This window comes from Ischnura elegans, chromosome 2 (assembly GCF_921293095.1).
Source record: "Ischnura elegans chromosome 2, ioIscEleg1.1, whole genome shotgun sequence".
NCBI lineage: Eukaryota > Metazoa > Arthropoda > Insecta > Odonata > Coenagrionidae > Ischnura > Ischnura elegans.
Window position 1 is genome coordinate 39,047,991 of NC_060247.1, and position 24,921 is coordinate 39,072,911.

The 24,921-nt window shown below is 35.3% G+C and overlaps 1 protein-coding gene across 1 annotated transcript; it reads left to right on the forward strand.

Annotated features, from left to right (window-relative positions):
* The first annotated feature begins 300 nt into the window (after positions 1-300).
* LOC124153631 (PMS1 protein homolog 1-like) lies at positions 301-24,649 on the forward strand. Its single transcript, XM_046526923.1, has 14 exons — positions 301-553; positions 1,070-1,190; positions 3,677-3,841; positions 5,004-5,317; positions 9,325-9,462; positions 9,983-10,129; positions 10,528-11,307; positions 11,631-11,904; positions 13,329-13,488; positions 17,314-17,487; positions 17,581-17,802; positions 17,936-18,063; positions 21,799-21,956; positions 24,385-24,649. The coding sequence occupies exons 1-14, from the start codon at positions 416-418 to the stop codon at positions 24,553-24,555; spliced, it is 3,090 nt and encodes a 1,029-aa protein (XP_046382879.1). The 5' UTR covers positions 301-415; the 3' UTR covers positions 24,556-24,649.
* Positions 24,650-24,921: the final 272 nt, after the last annotated feature.

The window sequence follows — 24,921 nt, forward strand, 5'->3', positions numbered from 1 at the left end:
CACGAATGATATCTAACCCTTTGATATATTTCCACATTCGACACCGACAGCAAAGCTAATAAGAGAACATGAAAAGGGGAGTATAATAGAAAATCAAGGTATAAAACAAAAATACTGTGCATAAGATGTATATTTTAAAGTCAAAACAATCTTTTTATGATTGTGTACTTTTCATGCCCATAAGACATTTATAATCCATCATGCATGGTGTCTGTGCAAGACTTTTCGTGCTCAATTTTCGCGCAAATTTCTAACATTTACGATTCTCAATTGTTCCAACACGAGCGGCAAGTGGCGCAATGTGCGCAGTGGCCGAGGCGCCAAACTCGCCGTGTAAACAAATCAAGGAAACGTTTCAAAAGTGCTATGAAAGTGTCTTTGGATTTCAGTGATGTGTGTGTTTTTGACTTGAAATATGCCTATCAACAAGCTTAATGCTAGAACAGCCAAACTCATTGGCAGTTCAGTGATCATCTCATCCGTGTACAGTGTCGTCAAAGAATTGTTAGAAAATGCTATTGATGCTGGAGCAACCTCAGTAAACATCTCTCTGGTATGTATGTTTATGTATTTTAAGACTTAGGTGTGATGGAAACACTCGTCTGTTGTAATACTGTCTGAATTACCTTATGCCATCGTGTGCGTATTGGTCAATATTGTCGTTTTCAAACAGCTTTTGTGTGTACTTTACATGATGAGTACAAAGGTTATTTCTGGTGTAAAGATTAAAATAAATGGTAGACGATCGGATTATGTCATTAACCTTTTGATCCATGGACAAGAAGGTTGAAAAAAAAATGTCAACAACTACAAACGTAGATTGTCAGTCCGTTATATACTACTCGTGGCCCAAGAAACAAATTATCAGTGTGCCATTCAATCACTGTAACGTAATACAAATCGTCTTATATGGTACATTACCGATGGCTTACTGAGCTAACAGCTTGTCTGCCCCACAATAGAAAGCAAGTGAATGAAAATTGTCAATAATTTATCATCTTTAAATTAGTTCATAGTAGGGCCATGATTTATCTTGCTTAGCAAATGTCATATTTTTGATGATTTCCAGGAAAAATATGGCCATGATCGCATAGAAGTCCGTGATAATGGATCGGGTATTTGCCATGCTGATATCCCATTAGCATGTTTATCTGGACACACATCCAAAATTCAGGATTTTTCTGATATAGGTGAGAATAATGTATAGATATTTTATTTTCTTGTGTCAATATATCAGCTCTATGGGATAAATTTTCAAAACTCTCGTGCAGAACTCAGCTCCGTCATATTTATGGTTTCCTCTTCAATTGTGTATGCTTGTTTGATTTCATGAAATGCCATGCATGTTGTCATTCAAGTGAAAACTTTGTTCTATTCTAGTATTATATTTTTTATACTTCATCAGTTTCAGCCTTTTCAGACCTTATAATATCTCAAAGTAGAATGACTGTAATTTCAGAGATGCAAGAAATAAGGGCAAGCTACCCTAAACTGTGGGTCAAAGAGATTGACGTTGGAAATCTATTTAATCTTATAGTTTTGCTTCTAACCTTACGAAGTTATTCTAATCTTTTAATTAAGGATCTTCTTAAAACCCTTATGTTTAGTTCTAAAATATTCTTCAATTTAAAATAAAAATATTTAGTAAATAGTGCCAATTTTACCAGCCACTGCTTGAGACCCTGCTTAGCGAGACCTTATTGCCACTCGTCAGCAATTGGGCGCAACCTTCCTACCCATTTATGACCCTCTCCACAGCAGGAATCCTTTGTGAAGTGGTGATATTTTCATTGGTTTTTGCCTTCACAAAATTGTTGTTTACTCCCAATTTTTTATATTTTGAAAATAATTAATTGTTTTTTTTTGTGTAAGCAATTTTTAAATAAAATTTTAGTGTTATTATTAAAGAACTTTTGAAATTAAAGTGTTGGCACCTTGTGGTTACTAACTTTGTTATTGTCATTGCTAGAAATCTGCTTAACCCATTTATGCCTAGTGTTCCATTTTTGGAACACCTGACGCGACATTCTAATTTAATGACTACGACTCATTATACGCCAATATGCCACGGTTTTTCTTCCTGTGCCTCTTTATTAAGATATATTGTATTATGAGGTGCAAAGATTTAGTCAGTTTTGCCAACCCATCGCAGCCAGTGTGTTGAAAAATGTCGGTCTTTTTTTTCAAGGCAGTTTTTCTGAGACCATCTTTAATGTCATATTATTATCTATTTTCCATTACGCCCAAATGTTGTAAATTTTTCCCCGCATGTTCAGTAATAGTTAACCTTAAGTGCTTAATGAAGAAAATTTTGATAAAACATATTGTGTTTTAGTTATATGTAAGCTTTTATTTGACAGTGTTCCATTTTTGGAATTTCATTCGGGGTATCATTTTCATTTTTCAGTTCATTTGGGGTAAGCCTATTCAGTTTGGGTATAAATTCTTGTATGGTCCAACGCGTCTAGGCTACCATTGCTGGTTTCAGCCTTATGAAGGAAAAAACCCGAACACTCAATACCAATAATATGATGTAGGTGCTTCAGTTATTTTGCGATTGACTGAGGCACTCCCAAGGCAGAACCTGGTAAATACCATTTTGTGTTCGACAACTTTTTTTAAACAAGCATTGCACTCCTTGATAAACTTCACTCATTGGGCAACCAAGCAAGAGGCACAGTGAGAAAAGATCGCGTAGACGAGGTTTCCTTTACTATCTGATGCTACCCTAAATAAAAAAGATATGGGCACATTTGATTACCGAATTGATGGAAAAGGCAATATTGTTTGTAAATGGGTTGATAACAGTGATGTGACTGTTGCATCTTCCGGTGCCGGTGTCAATCCTCTGCAACAATGAATCATTATAATGTAAAGCAGGGAAAGCAAACTCACTGTGTCCAATGTGACAAAAATACCACTTTTCAATGTTAAAATTGCAATTTATCCTTGCATGTTAAGTGTTCACCTGGATATCATTCTTAATAGTGACTTATTAAGAGTCTTCATCAAATTTTTTTGCATGTTATCAATGAGTACGTCATAGTAGTGGATTTGCCTAGTGTTCCATTTTTGGAACACCTCGTAATTAATAATTGGCAAGAGATACATTGTTTTTTCTTTCGAATATTGTTTTAATACATATTTTTATCTACAATATGCAAAAATCAGGGTAAAATTTGCATTTTTCAAACCTTCGGCATAAATGGGTTAAAATTATAAAATACTTTTTAAAAATTAGTTATTCTTATTTAAGTGTAAATTATTGAAAATAATGAGGAAAACTTATTTTTTTTAACACTTCTAATGCAAACACTTGCAAGTTTGCCATGAACTCCTTCTAAGAAAAGGCTAGAGGGTCTAGCCCACTGGATGGATAATAGCATGGTGTCCTGTTGAGTTGGGTCCCAATGTGGAGGGACAGGTATACCAGGGTAACTCCATCCTAAAAAAAGTGAGACAGGTTTAAAATATTCTCATGCTACTCATAGCACGGAAAACATTTTCTTTTCCTAGGTGCCGGCAGGAAAGGGTGAAATTTAGCTTGTGAGTTCAGCCGTAATCTTCGTGTGCCTACTTGCTATGGATTTACCACATTTACAAGTTCCTATTGTTTTTATTTCTTCTAATTTTTATGTGCTCTAATCAATAAGGTATTTTTAATATTTATTTCTAGATCACCTGCAGAGTTATGGGTTTAGGGGTCAAGCCTTGAGTGCTCTTTGCACTGTATCTGATTTGAGTTTCACCACCAGGACTGCAGATGATGATGTTGCCTCCACATATTCTGTGGATAAAGAAGGAAGAATTGTATCATCCACGCCTTCACATTTAGGCATAGGTAAGAGATAATGGTATATTTTTGTTACTCCTTACTTCTAAATCTGAATTTAAAGTGAGGCACTGCTTGATTGCCATGGTTTTTTCTGTGATAGAGTAGTATTTGATTGCCTGAAGGTATGAGACTTACCGTATTTCTCCGAATATAGTCCTAATTTTGAGACTTCAGTTTCAGGAAAAGTTAAAGAAATGCATTTGAATATTGTCCCCCCCTTTACTTTTACATTGGGTATTTTCGAAAAAAAAGGGGTTACTATATTCAGACATATACGGCATTAAACGAATTTACATAGCTTTCAATATCAATTAGTATGAATGCGCTATGCAAATGCACATGTAGTCACTTTTGTGCATTTCATGCAAAATTCTTTATTGCAAGGAAAGCAAAATCATCTGGACATTAAATAAAAGGTTTAAATCGTGGTTAAATGTTGGTTTAGGGGATGTAAAAGCAATGTTATGTTTCTAACTTTTAAATGGTGGATGATTGCATTTCTTATGAAACTACTATAAAAAATTCATGGTACCTAACAGTGCATTTCTCAGGCTGCAGTCAAAATTTTTTGTGCAAAAGTGCCAAAACTTGCATTCTTCTCAAACCAAGTAGATTTTGTGCCATCATGTTATTGTGGTTCACAAGATTCAGTCCCTGAGGCAGGCGCACAGCTAGGAATTAAGGCTAGTAAATTTATTCCATACCCCTTGTATTAGGAGTGCCAAAGTTTAGGCGCCACTAATACTGGGGGTATGGAATACTGGAGATGTATGTGCCCTCCCCCAGAAAATTTTTAAGGTGAATGGTTCACATTTGTGAGTGTTAAGGCTTTTTGAGGGATATTTTATTAATATTTACACTATTCCATAAGTAATATTTATCCAATTAAGTAAAATGGATTAAATTTTAAAATTTCTCTGAGTTCTGGGGGAAGGGAATCCCCTAACACTCCCCCTCACTGTGCCACTGCCCCGATGTATATGTAATAAAATAATATGATCTACAAAGTTATTCTATTCATTTATTCATCTTATTTCAAGTCCAAAGTAAATACATATATTTACAGAAATTCCAAATCATTCTATGTAATCATAATTTTGGTGAAGATTTGAAAATGGTAAATCATGGGTATCATTGATCTTCCAATGCCTCCAATTTTAATTTTCAGGCACAACAGTCGTTGTAAAAAATTTGTTCATCAATGTACCAGTACGAAGAAAAATGCTCTCCAAATCTCCATCTAGTCTGCGGACTATATTATGGTTGCTAAGGTGTTACTCAATTGCTAAACCAAGTCTTGTAGTGTCTTTAGTTCATAATGGCTCTCTTGTTTGGAGAAAATGCCCTGCTTATGCTTTGACTTCTGCAATTCAAGAAGCATTGGGTTACAAACTAGCAGTTATGATGCATCAAATGTATTACAAAGAATCATTCTCTCATTCAGAAGTAACAACTGAGGAAGAACTTGGTGAAGAAGTGGAGGTGAGTTAAATTTTAGAAAATTTTTCATATCGAGTGAGGTTTTTTCGGGCATGAATTGGTGTAATTTTCAATTCACATTGAAAATGAAAAGCCAGGACATCCTGATGCCACATACATTTATTCAGTCGACCTTGGTTTCAGTGTAATGCGTCATCATCAGGGATACACAGACAATGGTAAACCCAACCTTTGTGCAAAGATAAAGCATAAAACATTCCTAATTTATAGATGTAAGTAGGTAGTTAGGAGATGACCGCTCGGGTGCCATATGGTGGGTGATATACGGAGGTGGGCTTCATGCCTCTGAGGTGGAGTTACTGACCATATAATGCACTGACTTGGGGTTGTGTGAGATTGCTGCAAGAAGTCAGTGGAAAATCACTTTCTTGCGTGCAAATTATGGTACTAAGGGTGGTTGGTGAGGAGGAAGTAAAGCCAAGGTGTGGGTGGTGGTAAAGCTTGGAGGAAGGTCCAAATGCAGGAAATGCGATAAAAACATGATTTTGATAGCAATCTTCTGGTTACATTTCACATTTTGCAAGATCTCTAGTTGTTCTAATGCATCCAGGATTTGTCATTTCTTTTCTCAGTGTAAGATCACTGGTTAGAATTCACTGCTATGATCTTCCTATAGTTGATGTTTAGCAAATAGAGGCATCATGTACTATGTTCGGGCACAGGTCTCATGTTCTTTAATTCTATATTAAACCTGGCACCCTGGTTAGACTAGAGTCCTGCAAAGTGCCTCTTATTTTCATCAACTTTCACTCAGCTATGAAAGAAAGTAAAATTTGAACCCATAACCTCAAGCCTTAAGTCTGCATGTACTCAACTGCTTATCTATTCCAACTCCATGATCAGCCACCAAGTACGACCATGCTACATACTGCCTTGGCTACTCATAGTGTAGAGATTCAGCTTTCAAATTTTTTTGTATTAAATAAATTTTCTTTGAATTAAACACAATTGAATATATCATAAGCACCTATTTTGAGGGATATACTAAAAATTTTGGGAAATTATAACTTGGAAGGGCAAAAACCACTAAGCTGGAGCATCTTATCCTTTACCCTTTTGCTGCTGTTTGGTGGATATATCAGCATTTTTTGGTTGTGTGAAAGCTTCCATGGATCTATTTACCAACCCAACTCATTACAATAGTAATAATTTTACCATTATTTTAACCTCATTAAAAAATTTATATGGCCCTAACAGTTTTTTTCATTTTTTTAGCCGCACAAATATATACATCATTAGGAAGAAAAATAAATTTTTTAATTAAATAAAACTTGGTTCAGGAAATAATTCAGAAATTGTGTGAGTTTACATAAAAACAACCTTGACAGAATTTATACATCCTGCTAAAATGGGCCGGCTGTAAAAGGATTTATCTATTCAGTGTTGCTATGGGTAATTGAAGTTACTACATGGCTTTGAGAATGAAGAAAATTTATGATGAGAAATTTATGAAAGTAGAGAGTTGTTTGGTTCATGTTAAATTTATTGGAGGGAAAAGTTGTTGAAGAGAATAGGTCATTGTGTGAAAGCAATATTTTTTAAATTGGGTAATATGTGTGCATGTGTGAAAAGTTAAATTGAATATTTGTCATGAAACATGTTAGCAGTGGTCATAGAATCTATCAATCAATCAGCAGCATAAGCTGTTGTTTGGGTTTTAAAATTAATACGCAATAAAAGCCACTTTATTTTAAGTACCCGGCCATGTACTCTCTCCCTGATGCAGTTGTAGGGAATGTAACTTTAATCATTGTGTTAGTGGCTATGTGCTTGTTTTGATTTCACTGAAATATTGATGTTTGTATATATGTAATTACTAGCTGACCCGGCGAACTTCGTACCGCCTAACAATCAATGAACTTACAGTTTACTTACACCATTTATAAATCAAGAGCGGCTGTATCGTTTTTAATCATGTTTAATTTATTATAATAAAATAAGGATACAAATTCAATAAAACTACGTAAATGAGTACCAAAATTGCTTGTCAGAAAGACATTTTCTTTATTGAATCTACATAGGGTGAATCGGAGCACGTTTACGCGGATTTTTTTCAACAAATTTTCTTACGTTTTAGCTTAAGAAATTTTGGGCATTGTGGTTTAATAAAGCAGTTCATGAAATAAAAATTATACGCATTCAGTTGTTGGCTATTTGCGTTATTAGCTGTAAAAAAATGTTTCTAGGTCCAAGTCTGTTGCATACACTTGGCCCATTCAGGGGATAGGTTGACACGACCCCAGACCGACGCTTGACTGATGCTCAAAATCGTGCAAGAAAAGCCTCTATGAAGCAGCATTCGCATTAAATGACTTAAGGCGCGCCAGTTTTAGTATCTCTGTTTGGAAAAAATGCACTGCGTAAACGTACTGCATGTGTAAACGCACCACTGTGAGCCCTACACATTCGGGTTTAATGTCTTGCGTCAAGCACCTTCTGAGAAACAACAGTTTTTGTTTTGTTATCTGGTGCAAGATGAAGCGGATGAAGCTAAATAAATATAGCGAAGCAAAGCAGTGACGCAGCGAGGGGAGGTTTTGGGGGATAAACCCCCCCCAAGAGCTTAGAGAATTTTTTTTATGAAAGATTTTGTTATTAATATTTGGGGGACGGATGACTAACAAACAAAACATATTTAACTATTCACACAGCCACAAAACCCACTATTTTGAACTATTTATCTATTTTGTAAAATGTCTGAGGGAAGTGCCCCCACACTTCCTGCTTACCTTAGCGAGTTTTCTATACCCTACGGAACCGTGGTATTAGCTGCGCCCAAAACCCCCTATCCTAGCTACGCACTTGAAGCGAAGGAAGATATACAGAGGATGGTTCATCGACTCGTGAACATAGCACGCTAAATTGACCATGAGAAAATCATGGGTTTTCATTAGCACATGAGCACAAACAACACAAAAACTGAAAGAATGACCATGCAATTTTTTAATCATTATCACGAATGCAACACGAATTGTAAATTGAATACGTTTAAGCTCAAAAGGGCATATGAGTTGAGATCATGGAATCTACGGAATGAGGACTTCCTAACCTTTGAATTTTCCTTTGAGTAAAGTTGCGTGAATCACATTCATCACCAATTTTTTTAATGATCAAACACGTTCCGTTGGATAGTTATGGTTGGTTTAGGCTTCGAAAGATCATGGGCACAGAAACTACATTTTTCTGTAAATCGTGCCTTGGTAAGCCAGGTACGTCCAAGGACTTACAATATTCAGATAGATAGTTGGTGATTTCGTCTTCGTTTGTTACACATTTAAAAGATTCGAATCCATGCAGAGTACAAACTATTTGAATTTACCTCGTTTTAGTCATCCACATCTTCGTTCTTGCTCGCTAAATCAACCGTCTTTGATTCTTTTGGTGATCAATCATATTCTGGAACTCTTTGTTGATGAGCTCACCTTCCGCTGAAACTAATTTGCAATCATTCCAAGGAAATGAGTTAAAACTACTCGATTCCTCGACAGGAACACGGACATTACCGTTTGTCTACAATTGCTTGGAGATTTGTTTACAAACACGGTAGTGAAGTGTCAACTCGAGCTGGGCCATGGCTGGGCCTACAATCAGCTCGAATTAAATTTAAAAAATGTAATTTCGATTTAATTAATATTTTGAATATATTTAGTAATTAAAATGTTATATTGTTACTAAATTCAGTTATTAAAGTGGTAAAAACAAAACAAATTATTTAATTTGTAGTTTTGACCGACTTATCAATTGTTGTGTTACTATAACTCCTAAAAGCATGTCCATAGGAAAGAGATGAATTTTTTTTGTGAAATTATCCTTTTTTTAATGGCCTACATATATGTTAACCCCGCCTGAGACGAATCCAAAGAACCAAATCTCATTGAAATCGGTGCAGCCGTTCTCGAGTTATAAGTGTTCTAACTAACACGATTTTCGACTTTCTTTTATATATATAGATATTAAATATTATGGACTTACCTTTAATTTCTTTACAGATAGAAATGGATATTGTAGTACCAAAGAAAGGATCAAACATATCAGAATTCTGCTCTACACAAACAGTGGAGGGTATTATCTTGAATGAGTATTTAATGATCAATGGGAGGCCAGTGAAGCACAAAAAAGTGGAGAAGGTTATTATATTCATGTCATGATTCACTTTATTTAAATTTTATGGTGTTTTACCTTTGATTTTATCACATTATCATTTTTAGGTAGATACTTCATGTATCATTTTCATTAGTTTTGTGATGTTTTTAAAATATGGATGTTTATAAAAATTAAGAAACACGATTATGACATTCACCCTTCTCAGAGTTTTAAGTTTTAGTCATACATACTTTATATGTTTCATATACAGTTGTTGAGTTGTTTTAAATTTCCTAAATGTGTGCAATAAAAGCTTTTAACTTGTAATTGAGTAGATGTTGATGAGTGCATGCTTTACTTACTTCTTATTATTTTTCATTTCAACTATTAACAGCAGTAATTTCATATATGTTTAGCTTGGAGTTGTTTGCTTCTCAGTTGTTTAAAAATGTCATTTTCCTATTGCTGTGACATGCAGTTAAAAGTATTTCATTTTACTTCTAAGTCATTAGTATATTTTTTAAATTCTAACTTACGATAACATAGTTACATGTTCTCTTGCAGTTGATGACTGACTGCATTAGCAAAGGATTGGGTTCTGAATTTCCAAATCGTAAGAAGCCACCCTGGGTGCTGCGGATTAATGTACCTTCACCTCAGTTGGATGTCAACTTAGAGACAGATAAAACTAAAGTTTTTCTTCGCTGTGAGGCAAGTATTTTAAAAATTGATGTTGTGCCTCCTTGCAAAAATTTTATTTTCAAATGTATCTGTAGTATGCCCTTTTTGCCTGATTATGGCTACTTTAGATGTTAAGGATGGTTACCCTATTCAATTTTCTGTGCTTCATAGGTAAGCTAAATTCTATATTTCTGTTTACAGCAATGGTGTACGACAAAACCTCAAAAATTCTAATATCATGTCATAGGATGTTCAAAAATGATGACTCATGCTTTTATTTAATGGATTCAACTTTTTAAAAATTACTCATATAATTTTTGCGAAGTCCCAGCAGTTCTTCACTTTTATTCACAATGCATACATTTAGGCTTTTAATCATTTGTTTGATCGATACTTACGTTTTTATTCTGTGGTCATTCATTTTGCAGGATTTGATTCTTCGCACATTGGAAGAGAAAATCATCACATATTATGGAATCCAAATTCCAGGTGCTGATACATCCTCACAGTCTGTGGAAAAGAAAGCGGCAAAGAAGAAGCCTGCTGTACCAAATCTAAACGATGAACTCCTTGATCCACCTTTGTCACATTCACCTGAAGATGTGGAGACTGATGTTAGGCTCATCACCAATTCCTCCTTGGATCGCAACCATAGTATTCCATCGCATCCTCCACCTCCTAAGCTGGCAAGAGTTGAACTAGAGAAACCAGATTCTAGAAATCCTTTTGATCTTAATGAAGATAATATCAACCCCTCGAAAATAGATCAGCCTTTTATGTCCTTGGAACCATTTGATCTTACTGATTCACAAATATCAGAGGTAGGCTCTTCCCAAGAGATGGAGAATCATGAAGTTGTTATGGATGTCAGTCCTTTGAAGAGGCTTGCATCGAAGTCTCACATTGGGTCATTTCAAATAGAGGTGATTAGGAAGCCTGAAGACATCACTGAGGAAAAAAACGAGGTAGAATGTGATAAATCAAGTGAGAAAGAGAAATCTATTGCTGAATCTGTGAAACCACTGAAGGAAGTGGAGGGAGTTAATAATAAAAAAAGTACTGATGATAAAAATGGATTGAGCAGTGAGGATGATGAAGTGATCTGTGATGCTTTGAAAATTATGGAGAACCTTGAAAGTGAAGATGAGCTTGATCCTGAAAAATGGAGTAGAGGGAAGGTTAAAATGAATGGGGTACTTATGGAAGAGGTTAGTCTCTACTCATTTCTTTGGTTACGAAAGTAAATAATGCCCTTGCAGGAGAATACATGGTATTTTGCCACCATACGTTCACAGAATGAATCTGAGGGTTTCAGAATGAGGTCATCAATTCATTTCAAAAACTCCAGCTCCTGCATAATTTTTTTTCATAATTTCAAATTAGCATCAGCCATATCAGTATGATAAAATAATCTAATGTGAGGTTAATTCTGTAATTATTGCGTACGTTTCACAATTATGATTAACCACTTTCGGTGGTTTTTTTCATTTGGATCTTTCATGGCTGTGAAGCCTGATTAATTCTGTTTCAGCCAGTCAAAATTCTTCCTCCAAAGCCAAACCAACAAGTATCCACAGAGAGGACATCTGGTCTTCAGTCAGTAGCAAGTAGGGAAGTTTCCAGTCATCCTTTTGAAATGCGCCGGAAAGCCGAGGGAAAATCATCAGCCTGCAGTCCATCTGCATCTGATGAGAGGGTCACTCCCTCATGCTTATCAGCGTCACCATTGCCAAATGCAATCAGTCAGTTGGGAAGAAGGGATATGAGAGGATTTGATTGCTTTGCTTCGAAAGCAAGGCCTAAGAGTAAGTTTCAATGCATGACCAATATTTAACATTTTTGTGTCACTCTTAAGGCATGCAGTATTTCTTGCTCTACATGTTATTCCTTTTTTTATCATTACTTTGTGTTGATTGATTTTTGTTTCCCCAAATTATCTAATTTTTTTGCTGATTCCCTTAAATTTCAATGTGGGCTATTTTAGCTTTGCAGAACTGTAAGTTTTGTGAACAAAACGCTTATCTTTCTGGGAAAAATCTCACTTTTTTTCTTGGCTTCGGATATTATTGTGAGTGCTAAGATTTTGGCTCTCTTATATCCACACTATGGTCAGTTAATAAAAATGAAGCTGTTTGAAATCCTTTTCCATGGCATACCTTTGGGGAAGATAGCTTTATTGTTTCTCCTTAATTTGTTGTAAATATGGCCAAGGAAGTGCAAACATCCCTTTAAGTTTCAGAGTGCAATGCTAATGTGACCTCTGTTTTTCATTTAAGAGTCTTTGTCTAATTTCTTGGTTTCATTTGTACCTTTCAGCGGTGAAAATGATGTCCATGCATTTTGCATTTAGTGTCCTTCCATGCTGTATCCTATTTTCTCTCACATGTCAACTTATTTTTTGTGTAAAATCAAAGGATATTATTGAGACATTAGATATGGAATTTGTCCTTATTGGAATTATGGGGTGCAATTTTCGACAAAAAGAACTTGAAATTCAATCAAGTTTCAGCGTTGCTGCATATGTATATATTTATGTCATTGTCGAAAAGTGCTCCTCATCATGTTAATATGTTTTCTTAATCTCAGTCATCAGTTGTAATCTTGCCTCACAGACTTTACCATTTATATTCCAGCATATAACACAGCTTTTTTACCCACAATATCTTTTCAAATGTCAGAGGTTGTCTTAAGCATCAGGTGTGCTCTCATAGTGCATGTTTTCTATACTCATATACAATCACAGTAGAACTTCTTTAGTACTTTTTTGAAGGGACCACAAAAAATTAATGTGCTATCCAGGAAAATGTGCTTACCAGGGAAGTCAGTAATAGCATTGGGGTACATATATGCATTTTTGTCATCTACAGCCGTCGCATTGGGTGGGGGGTCAAAAATGGTTCCACATTTACCTTGGCACTTTTACCTCTGCCTTATGCAGTGACTGTATGAAGCCAGTGAGGGCAGCACTGTTCAAGCTATAATAATATCAAAACATGCATGTATTTAGATAGAGATACAAGTTGGTGTGCATTGGGAGGGGAGTATTTTTGTACTTGAGTATAGCCCAAAATATGTATTTTAACTGGAAATAGTGGGGATCATTTTATATGTATGCCAATATATATTATAACGTTTAAGATTAGACACTACCAACCAATTCAAAAGCCTATAATATTTGTGAAATGTTGTGATTAGTGTCAGAATGGCTCTTAATCACTTCCTTGAATAGTCATTGCAGAACAACCAGGAATCCTGTTCACCAATGTTGCATCAGAATTAGCAAAGCGTTGGGAGGCTCTGTCTGATGAGGAGCGTGTGGAGTACAAGAAGCAGGGTATTGAGAAGGCAGCTAGGAAGGCAACTGCGCATTCTGAGCAAGCTCTGGAAAGGTATATTTATGTGAAAGGCATATTCTATAAATTAATACTTTTTTGTTAAGGCTTTTTTGTACATAGGTAGTTTTGATAAAGTTTTTACCACCAATATCTTTCTTGAGGGTTCAGGGGAAAAATACATGCAATTTTCTGCCAGATTGTGTGGCATTAGATGTTTTAAATGCATTGAATTAAGATAAGCTAATGCAGTTCCATTCAATGGGAAAGACGATGTGGCATAATTAATTTTCATTGTTGTTGACTGTGCTTCAGGAATAACATGCGATGAAAAATGAAACTAACTTTCTTCCAGACTTCTAAAAAGTATTCTGGTAATGGCTCCGCAGACATTACCAGAATACTTTTTCCCCATCGAACCATTGTTATCATCGGAGAGATGTGGGCATTCCTTCAAGTGTCGGTATTTCCAGCTGAAGTAACTTGAGCCTTCTTGAACCCTCCTCCCTCCTATTTTTGATTCCTCTACTAGTAATATGGCTTAACTCAGTTACTACATTAGTCATCAAAATATTGTGCTGCAGAATCACAAGTCTATTGTTTTGAGGTGGATGGCCATTCTAGTCAACTAACAAACAGGAGAAGAACGTGTTATACATATGTACTAGCAATTTTTCTATGGCAGTGCCACACAAGAACTTACGGGCTGTATTGTTAAACAGTTGAATACTCGAAAGATGATTGTTTGAAGATTGAAAGCCATCTTATTAGATATAAATTGGACTATAATCATTGACCATTTAAACCATTGCCAATGAATGTAGAAAGGCATTTAAGATACATAAAACGTTGGAATGCAATGTGAAGACCTTGTCCAAACTTATTGCATTTTTCATTATTCATATATGTATACATATGTACTTACATATGTATGGAAAACATCTTGCTACCCTAGGTGGTGGCACGTTAACGTCGTTGTCTGCCACACAAGAGGCTGTGGGTTCCAGTCCCGCCTGGGTAGGGTGCCACTATCCAGGGCATGGATGTTTGTGTGCGTTTTATTGTTAAGTTATAAACCCCGAAGTAAAAGGCCAATGGTGCTGTTTTTGGTGGTGCAGGAATTTAAAAAAAATCTACTAAATGCTGAGACTATAATATGCACATTCTACTCAAAGACTTTATTCTTTGTGACCATAATTTTAGGCTTAATACATGTATCATTATTGAACTGCTTAGTGTTTTATTTCATATTTTCTGTGTCAGCACCTGTGTTGTATTATCAGTTGTAAGTTATTGGTTCATGACTAACAAGGAGACATCGCCAAAGTGATGTTCTGGATCTGCATGCGGATGTTATTAACTGAAACTATATAGGTAAGGTAGAAAAAGTGTCACGGCTTTCTTCCACATAGGCCCGAGTTCAAGAGTTATTCGCATGTAAAGATTTCGTGCAGTATGACATACCTTGAGTAATCGCCACCTCCTAACTAAGGCTGTGGTGGCGCGGTTTAGGGCGCTAGTCCTCTAACTTGTAGTAGATGTCCCGGGTTCTCGGCAATTTAAAACACTGAGTCTCGGTTCTTGACACGTGTGCCTCCCCTTTCAATGTTTTTTTTTCCATTTCTGAATCTCCGGTATTTTCCGGCTTCAGCGTTTTTTTATTCAAAATATCATTTCCACTAGGCTTTCCCCCCATTAGATTTTCTCCACAGCCCTCCCACTAACTTCCCAACAAATCTCGATCCTTAAACAGAATATCCTTCCACTCACCATGCCTCCCTTATGACCTGCCTTCTAGCGTCCTTCAAAGACTTCCATCCCAACAACCCTCCCTTCACAGCTGACCCTTGATAATCCCTGAATGGGGTGCCGAGGCCCAATTTTGTGAAAACGGGTGCGAAAGCTAAACAAAGAAGACCTCGAAACGTCAAAAGCCGGGGAACGATTCATGAATAGATGTACAATCGGTTAACTGATGCAGAGGTATGCATCGGTGCACATGATGAGCAAATTATACGGAAATTCATTGTAAGTAATTATACGTATATGTCCTCTAATTCCCGTGGTAAGGCACAATTCGGAGTTTCGCTTAAAATCAATTAATTGATATTATATTTTAAAAATCGCGAAGTAACTAAATAAAACGAATGTGGATAAAATGCAACAGTGATTTCAAAAATTAGAAGAGAGAAAAAAATATTGCCGTCACTGGGACTCGAACCCGGGACACCGACTATAGGTTAGAGGCCTAATGCCCCAGACTGCACCGCCATGACCATAGTTGAATGCTTACTCAAGGGATGTGATGCTGCGCAAAATCTTTACATGCGAATATCTCTCAAACCCGGGCCTATGTAGAAGAAAGCCGTGACGCTTTTTCTGCCTTGCCTATATAGTTTCATAAAGTAATATCCGCATTCAAATCCTGAACATCAATTTGGCGACGTCTCCTTGTAAGCATGAATCCTGAAATTTGTTTTCGGGAAGGGTGTTAGTGGTAGGTGGGTTGCCTAACTGGTGAATTTTTGTTGATTGCCATATCATTTGAATTCCATAAATTTCATTTACTCTGCTATAATTTTGTTTGAATAATACTGAAATATATTGTCATCGTTGGGTACGGCCATAGTTATTTTGGCTTGGTCTCCAAAGGCATTTGTTTCCAAAATCTATCTAATTTTATGTTTTTATAAACTCAATTGTTGTTTGTCATCTTGTCCTGGTCAAATCTTGCAACTCACTTTTAATCAACATTCCGATTAGCATATTCTTGTATAGCTTTATAATTATTTTTTTATTCAAAAGAAGAATAAGTTATGGTGTATCAGTATTTGTGACTTGAGACCATTAGGGTCTTATTCCTCTTTCTAATATTTCAATTCATTCACTGGTTGGTTCAGTTGCATTTTGGAGTGAGACATGAGAAAAGGATTTTGATTATCTCTCATTTCACAATTTACAGAATCAAGACGCAAAATTTTCATTTACCATTCATTTTAAGTACAGATCTTTTGGTAATTAAATGACAGGTCATGCATGTCTGTCATGTTTCACATCAATACTCTATTAGATATCCTTATTGGGATTAATTTTTTGTGTACGTGTGTAAAATTTATAGAATCAAGACACAAAATTTTCATTTACCATTCATTATAAGTACAGATCTTTTGGTAGTTAAATGACAGGTCATGCATGTCTTTCATGTTTCACATCAATAGTGTATTAGATATCCTTATTGGGATTAATTTTTTGTGTACGTGTGTAAAATTTATAGAATCAAGACACAAAATTTTCATTTACCATTCATTATAAGTACAGATCTTTTGGTAATTAAATGACAGGTCATGCATGTCTGTCATGTTTCACATCAATACTCTATTAGATATCCTTATTGGGATTAATTTTTTGTGTACGTGTGTAAAATTTACAGAATCAAGACACAAAATTTTCATTTACCATTCATTATAGGTACAGATCTTTTGGTAATTAAATGACAGGTCATGCATGTCTGTCATGTTTCACATCAATAGTCTATTAGAATTCATTATTGGGATTAATTTTTTGTGTACGTGTGTAAAATTTACAGAATCAAGACACAAAATTTTCATTTATCATTCATTTTAAGTACAGATCTTTTGGTAATTAAATGACAGGCCATGCATGTCTGTCATGTTTCACATCAATAGTCTATTAGATATCCTTATTGGGATTAATTTTTTGTGTACGTGTGTAAAATTTACAGAATCAAGACACAAAATTTTCATTTACCATTCATTTTAAGTACAGATCTTTTGGTAATTAAATGACAGGTCATGCATGTCTGTCATGTTTCACATCAATAGTCTATTTCATATACTTATTGGGATTAATTTTATTTTCCAGGTCATTGCCAAAAAAGATAGCTCATAAGCTACCTGGAATTTTAAGTGACAAGGAGAAGCAAGAAACTCTCTTGAAAAGAGTGGTGAAAGAGAAACACGAGATATCCCAGCAGAATAATTTTGGCAGATCAATGAGTGTTTCATTGGCTAAAATTAAGGAGAAAAATAAGAAATGGTATGTTTATGACTTATTAAATTACTCTAATGAATTGTAGGCGCTGTAAATTAATCTGATAAATAATTTTAGCCTTTATTTGATATCATTCAGGGAAAAACTAGACTCAGAAGAGCAGCTTGAGAAACCAGCTGATGAAAGAATATTTCTGGTTGGCCAACTGAAGCCAAGTGGGATGTGGGTATACAAGAAAGGCAGTGATATTGGGATTCTCCGGCATTTTGCTCTTCAGGAGCTCGTTGTGTATCAAAAATTGATGGCTAGTCTTTCGCTGCCCATGCAACCTCTTACCGTCCCGATAGTGTTTGATGAGAGGTAAGTATGGTGATGAAACAGTATTTTTGTGTACCTCTGATGTGAAGTTGAACATATGAGTAGCTGGAAGTTATCCTTGAAGTTGCTTGACTCAATAATTTTTACATATCATGTTTTTGTTTCTCTTTTGTAGGGAAATCGGATCTGAACTTTGGAAAAAATTTATTTCTTTGGGAAGTCATTATGATGTCATCAAGCAGCAGAGTTTGGTTACTAGTGAATTACTTGTTAAAAATGGTTTCCAGATCAGTCTTCTACCAGGTAAAAGCTTGGAAAATATAAACTTAATAGGATATACTACTACAACAGAAAGCATATTGCTCAAGAATCAATAGTAATAATTAGGGACATGCAAAAGTCGCAAATGCGATAACACGAATTTTAACGTGAATTCCGGGGTTTTCCCACGGATACGCGAATTCAGTGTTAATCGCAATTTTATCCAATTCAAGGGCGATTTTCACCGACTCAGACACGATTTTCATCATTTTTTTCTTCTGCTCATGCTTTTCTGGAAAAAATGGATTGTAGGGCTCATAAGTGAATAAAATTTTGCAATGCTTGGGTTGATTCATGTCTTTTCTTGGTTTTTCAAAATGTATACATACCGTATATCTCCGAATATAGTCCCCCCTTTTTTTCCAAAAATGGCCGCGGAAAAGTAAGGGGGGGGACTATAATCGAGTATAATCCAGTTTAGCATACTAAAGGTGACCATAAAGTAATAAATAACGGCATAATGGCTAATGTTCTCGTAGTCTTTCTATTTGAGTATATTTATGAGGATTATAATCGGAGATATTAGTAAATACTGCCACGTTTTACCGGAAATTAAGACAATTTTTACCACAAATGTTGTACAGATACGATTATTCCGATTCAAATAGCATATCGAATATGCGTTTTCACGGAATCCATCGGGTAGCCGCTAATTTTTCTTGGAAAAGTATTGTTAGAATAATTCAATCGACACTGATCACTTAATGACGCAAAACAGTAAATAATTAAAATGAAAACTAAACACACACTATCATTACATTAATCGAACACTAGATTTGAATCAATAGTATATGTACCCGTCGCTCATTTAATAACTACACGATTTAAATAATTGCGAAAAATAAACAGATAAAGTGAACCTTTCGTGACGATTTAGCATTTCATTGCGTCCGTAGCTACTATACGTCGATGTGCCCGTGCGGTTCGTGTTTACAACCACTTCCTTTACCGCCTTCGCTGGACAAGAATGCGCAATAGGTGATGCATTTGTTTCTGAAAAGGCGCAATAATCGACGACTTTAAACCAGAAGCGCCGGCATTACTGCATTTGATCGAAATACAGCGACTCAGCATCGAAAGTGTAATCAATTTATTGAGGAATGTCTTCAATTCGTCAGGGTAAATAGGATCGATAAATTACGTCGCATAACGTTTCGCAATTATTTCCGCGATATTTTCTTTATTAAAAATAATTTTACGTTCAACAGTGCGGTGATGCCCCTATGAAAAAATTGTATAAACCTGTTTCAAAATTTTATACAATTTATACAATTACCATGGTAATTGTATAAATTGTATAAAATTTTGAAACAGGTTTATACAATTTTTTCATAGGGGTGGATCAAGTAGAAAGATGAGGATCAATCCTGCCGCAGATTAGAGGCCTTCAAAGACGGAGTTTCGATGCCAATTTAAAAATAGCCGTTGCAGAATACGCCGTAAATCATAGTATTTACAGCGCTTGCAAAGCGCTAATACATCGCGGAAGTCTTTTCGGGGGTCTCGATGCGGCAGATTCAAAGAATTAGAGGAAAATATCGTCGAATTTGTGCGCAAATGCAGAGCAGAAGCTCTTTGTGTAACCTATGCAATGATTCGCGACGAGGCATTGAAAATTGATATAATTTTTTTTTTTTGTTTTAATGTTTGTTGAAAAAGTTTATTTCTTAATTTTATTACTTTGATATTTGTAAGTCCTGTAGTTTAATTGTTTTGCTTAGCAGGCATTTGATAGCAATATTTTTATAATATTTATAATTTATTTAACACAATTTTATTTAGATTTCCTAAATTCTTCAGGTCACTTGGATTTGTGATGACTTGATGGGTGTGTTACACTGGATCTAAGGAAGTTTCAGGGCCAAATGCAATACTGTTTATGGGCTTTAAGTTAAAGCTTATATATTGACATTGTCTGTAGTCATTTGGAAATCAAAAATATTAATAATTTGTGAAGGTTTAAAAAATACAATAGCCTTGGATACTTTAAAAAATTTCTCATTTCTTCATTACATCTGGTTAAGGAACTATAAATTACTGATACATGCAATGGATCACAACATGTTTTAGGTATAGTTATTTTGTTGTGATGGAAAATATGTGAACAGATTTGTTCTTAATCTTCACAGAAAATAATAGTTTTTATCGAATCTAGAATCTTAACTTGCTAACCACAGAAAAATTGCCTTCCTTTACATTTTAAAATTTTTCCCAAAACTGAGGTCTCAAAATTGGGGGGGGGGACTATATTCGGGGGGGGACTATATTCGGAGATATACGGTAATTTCCATGAAATGTATGTAATCCGTATAATGTGGAAAATAGACCATAAAAGGGTCATATAACAAATAGGTGGATACAAGTTTCTATGCGGAACCTCCTTCACCATTTATCACCAATAAAAAAGATTTTAGGCACCTTATGGGAGCCTTAGGGAAAAGTAAATCCTTAAAATTACGTATCTGAAGTAGAATTTCAAATTCTAGGCCTTGTTTTGATATTTTATGAGGCACAAAATCAAATTCCTAATTGCCATTTGGGGGAACATAGTAAAATTCTTTCTTCACTCTAAAAAAAATTGGTAGACATAGTTTACACTGTTGAATTAAAACTTTTGGGCTATGTCGCCGCGTCAGATTTTGGGTGGCCCCAACGTTTCCCAACCGATGCTGGTCGTTTTCTCAAGGGAATCTGAAGAGGTGGGATTTAAAATTGGTATATATAGGTATACGTGTCAGGTGGTGGGGGGAGGGGAGTGAGAGGTTACATTAGGGTGGCCCTTTCTTAGGAAAACAATTCTTTTCAAGAAAATCATTACTCTGACCCCACAATTTTTTTCCTTAGGCCAAATGAACTGAAATATAAAAGTATGCACTTATACCTCATGGTTTTAGAGGTTTGAATTCAACATGACGAGCACCAGCGAAAGTTTTAACGAAGAATAGTTTACACTATCAAGCTTTTTAGTGGTGACTTCATCAGTCTATCCTTTTGTGATAAAGGCAGACATAAAAATTGTTTCTGACGAACCTTTGCCTAGGCCTACAAAATCACTATATTTATGAATTTTCCATTATTATGTATTCCTATTTTAACTTGGTGTTCAATTCAGCGTGGTTTAATGATGTCCAAATGAGGTATATGTGCATACTTTTATATTTCAGTTCATTTGGCCTAAGGAAAAAAATTGTGGGGTCAGAGTAATGATTTTCTTGAAAAGAATTGTTTTCCTAAGAAAGGGCCACCCTAATGTATGTATGCACATACATACCGTATTTCTCGAAATATAGTCCCCCTCGGAATATAGTCCCCCCCCCCCCTAATTTTGCGGCTTCAGTTTCGGGAAAAGTTAAAAAAAAATGCGTTTGAATACAGTCCCCCCCTTTACTTTTACCACAGGCATTTTTGGAAAAGAAGGGGCGACTATATTCAGACATGTACTGTGTATGGTTTACTTCAAGAAAACAGTCTCTCAAATACATTTGTGAACAACATTGTTCTGGCCTGAGGACATGTTGCCTGTAAAAATATTTTGGAGTGTAAGATCTTAAAGAATTGCTTTTCATGAAACATTTTATGTACTTATTTTAACTATATTTTCCCCTTATTTTATGCTTTTAACTGTAGAACCTTCCATTTGTGAATTTTCTTGTCTTTTACAGACAGAGTAAACTATGCAAACAGTGCCTCTTATTTCAAACCTTTTTTTTCATGTAGGTGATAATGATAACGATGTATCAGCCCTTATAACGGGAATTACCAGTGCTATTTCTCCATATGGGGTGGAGGATCTAAAAGAAGTCCTCCAAAAAATAGATTCATCTGATGTAGTGTTATCAAAATGCCGGATTCTTCCAGTTTCCAATTATATTGAGGTAAATTGTGCTATATTTAATTCCACTTATAGAGTTATGTACTCTACCCTAAAGCCTCTTTGATTATCATTTGTTGATACATTTTGAATAGAATAATATAAATGTGCCACATGCATGTAACAGCTTAGGAACAAAAAGAAGCATATATGCATACATAATTTCTTGTTGCATTTTTTTTAATGAACTGATACACAGACGGTGACTTTTTATGTACATTTTTTAGTTGTTTTCACAAAAGTTTGGGAGAGTAGGTTTGGGACTAGTAGGAATGACTGACTTTTTTTGTACGGTGTACTTGAGCAACTTGAATATTTCTGCCTGAGTATAAATTACTACTTAGTGGATTATATGATTTACTATTTTAAATCCTTCTTAAGTTGAGTAATTTTTTATTGAAAATGGGAGTCATTATCATCAATATAAATCATTTTTAACCCAAAATACATCGATTTCAACTTGATGCCTTTCCAAATATGAAATGCACACTTTGTGTTTATGACGATAGTCTTGATTTTGTTACAAAAATATGTTGGCATACCATCACTGTTATGCTGTAAGTTTTTGGGCTACTCCAAATTTAAAAATCAATCCAATTGTTTGGTTTTACATCAAATGATTGTTATTTCTTTTTATATCATGTTAAATCATGAGTACTATCACAAACAAGGGTGCTACAAAGATTCTACAATCTTTCAATGCTGAGAAAAGTTATTCCACACAGTTGCCTACCACTCCCGTTCAAAAAGGATTGTGTAATTTATCCTTCAAAATTGCATGCATGAAAATGATCTTTTAGCTCCATAGATGGTGGTATTTATTCACTGTAAACCTTATATAGCATTTCCCATCAGTTCCAGAATATGCTGTCAACAGTCAAATAAAAGAATAGATTAGGTATCAAATAGTGCATTCATTATGCTTTCACATGTCAAAATTACTCCTTTATCAATAAGAAAACTACATAACAAGTATTCCAAGCTAAGCAATGCTAACAGTGTAGTGATGTCTTAATGTGTTCTGAAAAGAGGGTAGTGTTTCTAATTTTAAGTTAAAAATTTGCATAAGAAGCAGGCTAAAAAATATCAATCTTAATGTCTGTATGCTTGCTTTCTCAATGTATAAAATGTAGAAACATGGTCAATTTTGAGCTCTTTTGATGCTGAAGTTGTTAACTCATGAGCCATAGGATTTTTTTGTGGGAGCAAGAGATATTGTGTATGGCATTGCATATAGATAGTGTACTGGAATATAAAATTGTGGGGTACAGCCATCCCTTACCCACCGCAGGGAAAACAAAACAAAAATGTTTCATTTTGGAGGGAAACGAAAAAATGAGGCCTAGGTTTACTTTTATTCCCGCACGAAATTAAAATCACCAAGAAGTTTAGTTTCGATCCGGGACAAAGCTTTATTCCCAGGAACGACATTAAATTAAACGAAACTCAGCTGCTCAAATTTAAGTTTCGATCCCAGAAGTTGAGTTGAGGGGGATAAGAGGGAATAGTTTCGACCCATTACGTTTGACGTGTACAGAGTTAACGCATTGAGCTTAAAAATCGAATGGCCAGTTTTCGTTCACCGTTCTCCTGTTAGTGGTGAAAATAGTGGTGAGTGTTCCATGCATCTAATGGCCGTAGGTCGAATCTCTACTTCATTAAACCATACTTTGTACTCTGTTATCAGTCAAAACTAAACCATTCGAAGGTGAAGCATGTGGTACCTCTGGTACGAAACATTACCTGCATTTTGTTTCGTCCCAGAGTTTAAGTCTAGTTTCAACCCGAAGTAGTTCTGACTCCATTTTCATTCCGACCCTAAGTTTGGCTCCCCGGGTTTAAATCCATATCGTTTCGTTCCTACAATATCATTAAAGAATTGTACCAACCTAATGTTCATGTAAGACACAACCACTGTCATCAGATTTAAAGAGTATCAGGGACAATCTGTGCTGTGCATTCGAAATTCGAATAATTTATAATTTTGTGTCATCGAATGTCATACTGTGTAAAAGCTCATCGTTTGAGGTATTTGGTGATTTGACTATTCTTACCTCCCATACCGAGTTCTTTTATGATAAAAAAGAAAGTAAGAGGTGGCCTCATGAAATTTAACAGTGACTGCACTGGCATTTTAGTGTTAAACTAATTTCCTCCTTTAAGTTTTCTTGTACATCTCGTCAGTGTGGTTTGAGATGTATTACCTATGTATACTTTTCATGACCAACAATCAATAATAGTTGAAAGAAACAGTTTATACATACATAGAATTATAGAACAGTCCCTGGAACAAGATTACAACACTGTCACGACTAGGATGTGTTAAGGTTATGTTGGAAATAAGTTTATATTTTATGTTGCAGTTGTGGATAATTTTGGTGGTTAAACCTCACAAAATGTTATTTATTTATTCATCATTTTTTTATTTCCAGTCAGAAGCAATCAGAATGTGTCGTCAGTCTCCGCCTGTGATGCCCAAGCATGATGTCCTCTCATTGTTAACGCAGTGGGATGGCAGACCTAAGTGTCTTCATAGTAAACCTGTGCTTGTCCCATTTGATCGCATGGTTCTACCTGATGAAGCTCAGTTAACTGCCAGTTAAATCATTATTTGCGAGGCAGGGGAACCTACCATGTTGTATCAACATGATATGTAAATTTATTTAAAATTAATAAAGTTGTACAGATATTTTTCCATTCAGTCTCATGATTTATTTGGGAGTGATGTTGAATGCTTAATTCAAAGGAAATCACTTGCCATGAAATTCATCCTTAACCTTGCTCTTTGGTATTGTAAACATTTTATACAGGCTCAGTATATCAAATGGTTTCACTTTTTTGTTCCATTGTTTTTCTAATTGCAGTGGATGCTGAATGTAAACTAAGTAGCATATTTAAGTTTTAATGTAAGAGGCCAATATGGAACAAAATGTTTTCAAACTTGACTGCGGTACTGTGTTAGGTATATG

Bases quoted from the DNA above. Each gene is read 5' to 3' on its own strand.
- LOC124153631 (XM_046526923.1), top strand. From the start codon at position 416: ATGCCTATCAACAAGCTTAATGCTAGAACAGCCAAACTCATTGGCAGT. The intron at 5,318-9,324 runs GTGAGTTAAATT...ATTTCTTTACAG, and splicing joins AACTTGGTGAAGAAGTGGAG to ATAGAAATGGATATTGTAGT. The intron at 9,463-9,982 runs GTTATTATATTC...GTTCTCTTGCAG, and splicing joins AGCACAAAAAAGTGGAGAAG to TTGATGACTGACTGCATTAG.